Here is a 5131-nt window from a genome sequence, read left to right as displayed (position 1 = left end):
CTAACCCCCTAACCCTAACCCCCTAACCCCCTAACCCCCTAACCCTAACCCCCTAACCCCTAACACTAACCCTAACCCTAACCCCTAACCCTAACCCCTAACCCTAACCCCTAACCCTAAACCCTAACCCTAACCCTAACCCTAAACCCTAACCCTAACCCTTAGCCGAATTCTGACACTTTGTGTTGACAACTGCCGTTAAACTGGTGTTAAACCATTCAAACTTTGAAGAACTATTTAAAAAGAACATCGGAAACATTTACATTTGTCGCATTAACAATTGTTAATTGTTTTGATTTTCATCCTCAGTTACATACAATTTACCCTTTTGGTGTCAGAAATGTCTCTAAAGTGTGACGAAGACTGGAGCCCCTCACGGGAGGACGACGACGACGGGGGAGAGCAGGGCCAGGAGGCCGAGGAGGCCGGTCAGTCCTGCACGCTGACGCATCACAAGCGGCAACACACGGGAGAGAAACCGTGGAAGTGCTCCGAGTGCGACAAGTGTTACACTCGGAAGGCTCAGCTCATGAGACACGCTCAAAAACACACCGGTGAGAGGGGTTCTTCTGCAGAACGCTGAGCAGCAGGAAGTTGAGGCGAGGGAGACACAGAGAGCGCAGCGCCGCCATCTGGTGGCTGCGCTCGGAATCCGGCTCAGAGTCCTGAAAAACACAGAACAAACAATTTACGAACCAAACAAACGTGCAAACAATCGCAACTTATTGCTTCTATAAGTCAATTAGACAAAATAAATCCCATGATTTCAGATGTTATTAAGGCCTATTAAGAGGTGATTTTAACATTTCCTGCCCCGCTAATCGAGTTTAACCGCGTCTAGATTGCATATGTGCATCCTTTTGCGACTGCAGCTTTATATTGAATGCATAGATACAGAGAACTCTCCGCCATGAAGGGAACAAGCGATATTCCCAAAATGGCAAACTATTCCTTGAAATTTTAGACCCAGGAACTGTGGAACCAGAGGCGCTAAACCAGGAACATAAAGGGCCTTTTTAAGCAGCTGACGATATCGTACATAAACTAAATTTAGTTTCTGGTTCCTTTGGTTGAAACACAGGTTTAGTTTCTGGTTCCCTGAGAGAACGTTTGGTTCTCACGCGTGGCGTCGTAAACACTTACCTGTCTGTTGTCGATCATCCAGCCTCCGTCTACGAACAGCAGCACGTTGTAGATTCTTTCTTTCACATATGAAATGAAACTGATATGTCAGTTATGCAAACGATCAAATCCCATTCATGCAAACGTCCTCGTGAACAGATTGCAAAATGAAATGAGCAATTTTCGACATGTTTGTCCAGAAAGTTTGTACACAGCAAGATAAGAAAACTGTAAATGTTCCAGCATGATGTCCAATGACCGTGTGTGTGTGTGTGTGTGTCTCACCATACTGCTGAGGGCGTTTCTGGGTGTGTATCGAGGCGTTCGGCCTCCCGGAGCCAAAATGGAGGAAACATCTGGAACTCTGGGAGTTACTGAGAGAAAAAAAAGACATGAGGCGAGAGAGGGGAGTTAGTAAAATATGGAGATGTTTGATGTTAGAAGATCAACAATAATCAGCTGTGGGTGTGTGTGTCGTACCAGCCTGTCTGAACAGAGGAGTGTTCCTCAGCAGGGAGCGTGCTGGTGTTACGGTGGACAGGACGGGGCTGCTGGGCGACGGGACTGAGACCAGCAGTCAGGAAAACAACAACAACACTGGCAGCTCTGGGCCCCGTTCCACGTAAGTGCTTCAGCAAAGTCGATCAAATGTCCTATGAGCCAGAAAGAGCCTCTTTTTACTCCGCTGACGAGCAGGAGATGATCATGAACGCATATGAGGATTTCAAGACCGTAATCACGGCAAAATCTAACACCGCCACCGCTGCGAGGGCGAGACAGGAAGCACGGCAAAACATCACAGACAAGTTAAATGCGTCAGTGTTGGGAAAATGTATCAGCTAATTTTAATGCCTCATCACCCCAACCAATCACATGACATGTCTTTAATGTGCTGCTGGCAGTAGACTTCATGATGCATCATCCAATGAGATCTACAGCGACAATAATGATCTCAACTCTTTCAGAATAAGTAGAGAAAAACAAGCCCAACGAGGATCTGATACTCATTAATATGAGGATATATGTACTGTATGCCCTTATGTATCATGTAGCCTACTATATCTATGTATATATATATTACATATATACATATATGTGTGTGTATATATATATATATATGTATGTGTAGATTACCATATAGAACTAGTTTGAATATGTGTGTGTGTGAGAGAATCTGTTTATGGGCGGATCAGTATGTGTATTATTCATAATCAGACATTCAATCAATTGCAGCAGTGAAAAGAAATAGTGTGTGATTCTCTCTATTCTTATCATGAGTCCACCTTAATCATGTTCTACAGTAATGATGTGCTGGTGTACTAATAACAGTCATATCATTATGAGTGCTTTAACCTCATGTATGCAACCAGCCATCAAGAGGACATGAGAGCAAGTACACACTAAGCACACACACAATTCAGAATGCTGAGTCAGCACAATATGTGCCATAATGTAATGAACACATCCTTATGGATGTGTTCATTTATTCATTTATTAAGCGCCAAATGAACTGTACGAACAGCACGGCATGCAGCGGCTTTCCCCATGTTCTCCGCATCGCAGACACTGTACTAAAATGTAGCACTCGCAGAACAGCACAAGGCTGCATCCAGTCTGAGACAGTCAGTGCTCGGCTGGGCGTGTGGTGTTCAATGTCTGCTCCAGAAGCTCTGTAAATAAATGATTCCTTGTGGGCAGAATGGATAGCGCTCGTATAGGAAGTCATCATGATGTGATGACGGATCTTGGCGATGTGGAAGAAGTCTCTCCCTATAAAACGCTCATCTAACTAATATCCTCCTTCATCAGTGGATCTCTGAGGAAGGGAGCTGCACATTAATGCAACAGAGGCTTCTTAGTTTGCTCCGCTGGTTTTAAGGATCACCGCGTGTCTCACTTTACATGCATTTCCGGAACTCCCGTATAACCCCCAGTATATGCGCAAGTCCGTATGTGACGGGAGCTGCCATGTTTTCCGGGGGAGTGACCAGCTTATCCAGCTACCGTCACTGAGCCTGCGCTGGAGCAGGTTCAAGCTTTTGGATGCGTTGCCATGGTGATTTTGCCGAACTTGCTTCGTGGAACCGAAAAGCCTGATCTACATCATCTTATCCTGAAAAGTATCCGGCTAACTAAGTTAGACACGTACGTGGAACGGGGCCCAGACGTCATTAATGAATGCTGACAGGTCTCCACCTCACAGAAACACTTGTTGTATTTGAGCATTCATAACTTTTTACATCCTACCAATGGTCTGAATCCAGTTGAAGACATTTAACCTGAAGCTAAACACACACAGTCTCTCCCAGCTGAAGGATACAAGCCACCGTCGTCTTCCTCCTCCTTCGTGCAGCGATCGTCACCTCGTCATCTCGAACCACCGGAGACAGCAGCTCACCCTGACCCCTGGAAGGAAAGACGAGTACGCAAATACACACGCAACACATACTACTTCTTACCACTGAAAGTATCATGTACCATTCTTCGTTTTATTCAATACCTTTCATTGCAGCACAAAAACTTGAATCATATCCCTATATTTCATATTTTAATGTTCATTAGATGATGAAACGTTATGGTAAAATAAACTTAATTTCTGAGTTGCTTCTAGATGGAAGACCGTAAAGGACTCGAGTGTTTTAGTCAAAGAACCCTTTATTGTGGCAGCGTTTACGTATTGAGCTTGAAGCAGAAGAAGTTCTTTGCTTGTAATGAAACGTAAGAAGTTCTGTTGATGTGAGACAAATGTTTCACCACTGAAACTGTACTTTTGTACGTTTCTAGCAGTCTCGTATGTGTTCGACCAGCTGGAAGACGTACTTTAGTAGAAGTAGTAGAGTAACTCTGTTACAAGTCAATTCTACTTCAGTGAAAAGTATCTAAGAATACCTATAGTCATTATGCAGAAAGGCTCATTTCTAAATCATAAACAATATCTTGATAGATTTTAAATATGAATGCAATAATGTGTTCATCACTAACCGTGGAGCTACTTTTAAAGAATACTGCTGAGTATCTTAAACTATAATAATACATCATAATATATTTGTTAATTTGTATTTTTGAATGAATAATCTGTGTAACAAACTACGACATTTCCCTCTGAAGAGTAGTGGAGTAACATTAGAAGTATACAGTAGCAGAAAATGGAAGTACAAGTACCTCAAATTGTATTGTACAATAGTAAATGCACTTAAGTACTAATACATAACGTAACTAACTAGTTAACTAACTATTCATTAACAGCTGAAAGCACTCCCTGATAGACAGTAATACCAACTGTAATAACGACAATAAACAGCTGTTTGTTGTTAGTTCATTCAGCGGTGATAATTTAAACTTTGTGTAATCAATAACAGATCATACATATATATTATCTCCAATAACTGACCGAGAACCACGTGTTTAGCGATGGTTAAAACATGTCAATAGTACACAAACCAGCATTTATCCTGATTAGCATCAGCATGGATTATGAACGGTTTAGTTAGCCACCAGCTAACACAGTAAAGTAGCCGCAATAGCAGGCTAAATAACAAGCTAACGGTTCGACGGGAATAATTAAAAATATAACAACATGTGTATAAGATGATTCATGTTCAAAACCCAGTGAAATGTAATTTACCAGTCCATGATAGTGGTCTACAAATTCCCGCTTCACGAGGATTGACAGGATTCTTCTTCGTGATAATTGATTCTTCTTCGTCTTCTTCTTCTTTTGCTTTCTCGGTAGATTGGATGCCGTGAGACACTATGCTGCCCCTATAGTTCAGTGCTTATATACTGCATTCCCACTGATGTAAACATGTAGAAATATTGTAAAAATTTAAAACAAAACTTCAGTAAAAGGATGTAAGCATAATCAGGAAAATTACACGTTTTATTTTAAACGTTTTGGTTTTTTTTTTACACGTTTTGTACGCAAACAACGGACGTGCATCACGTGTCGTTCACGTGATGTCACAAAGGCTTGAAATAGAACGATGCGCTGCGTCCGTTGTTTGCGTTC

General features: G+C 42.1%; 1 protein-coding gene across 5 annotated transcripts; it reads right to left on the bottom strand.

Annotated features, from left to right (window-relative positions):
- Positions 1-273: 273 nt before the first annotated feature.
- LOC306783960 (nuclear pore complex protein Nup107-like) lies at positions 274-4833 on the bottom strand. 5 transcript variants are annotated; one of them, XR_013772328.1, is made up of 5 exons: positions 4748-4833; positions 3443-3528; positions 1603-1686; positions 1144-1496; positions 274-665 (listed from the first exon to the last, which is right to left on the bottom strand). XR_013772328.1 is itself a non-coding variant. In XM_079297388.1 (5 exons), exons 3-5 carry the CDS (start codon positions 1476-1478, stop codon positions 528-530), a joined length of 288 nt encoding a protein of 95 aa, XP_079153514.1. In that variant the 5' UTR covers positions 1479-1496; positions 1603-1775; positions 4748-4825; the 3' UTR covers positions 274-527. The 5 variants fall into 5 exon arrangements, 3 of the variants coding, with proteins under 3 accessions (XP_079153514.1, XP_079153512.1, XP_079153513.1); XR_013772329.1 differs by lacking the exon at positions 4748-4833 and having other exon boundaries at positions 1144-1202; positions 1408-1496; positions 3443-4739; XM_079297388.1 differs by lacking the exon at positions 3443-3528 and having other exon boundaries at positions 1144-1222; positions 1408-1496; positions 1603-1775; positions 4748-4825.
- Positions 4834-5131: the final 298 nt, after the last annotated feature.

The sequence above is a fragment of the Melanostigma gelatinosum genome (assembly GCF_949748355.1).
Source record: "Melanostigma gelatinosum genome assembly, contig: SUPER_10_unloc_4, whole genome shotgun sequence".
In the NCBI taxonomy this organism is placed as follows: domain Eukaryota; kingdom Metazoa; phylum Chordata; class Actinopteri; order Perciformes; family Zoarcidae; genus Melanostigma; species Melanostigma gelatinosum.
The sequence above is the reverse complement of the archived record's forward strand: the minus strand, read 5'-3'. Positions and strand labels throughout refer to the sequence as shown.

Excerpts from the sequence above, each read along its gene's own strand:
- LOC306783960 (XM_079297386.1), bottom strand. The coding sequence starts at position 3,596 with ATGATACTTTCAGTGGTAAGAAGTAGTATGTGTTGCGTGTGTATTTGC. Across the intron at positions 1,497-1,602 it reads TCCTCTGTTCAGACAGGCTG|TAACTCCCAGAGTTCCAGAT; the intron begins GTACGACACACA and ends TTTTTCTCTCAG. Across the intron at positions 1,223-1,407 it reads GAAACGCCCTCAGCAGTATG|TTTCATTTCATATGTGAAAG; the intron begins GTGAGACACACA and ends CTGACATATCAG.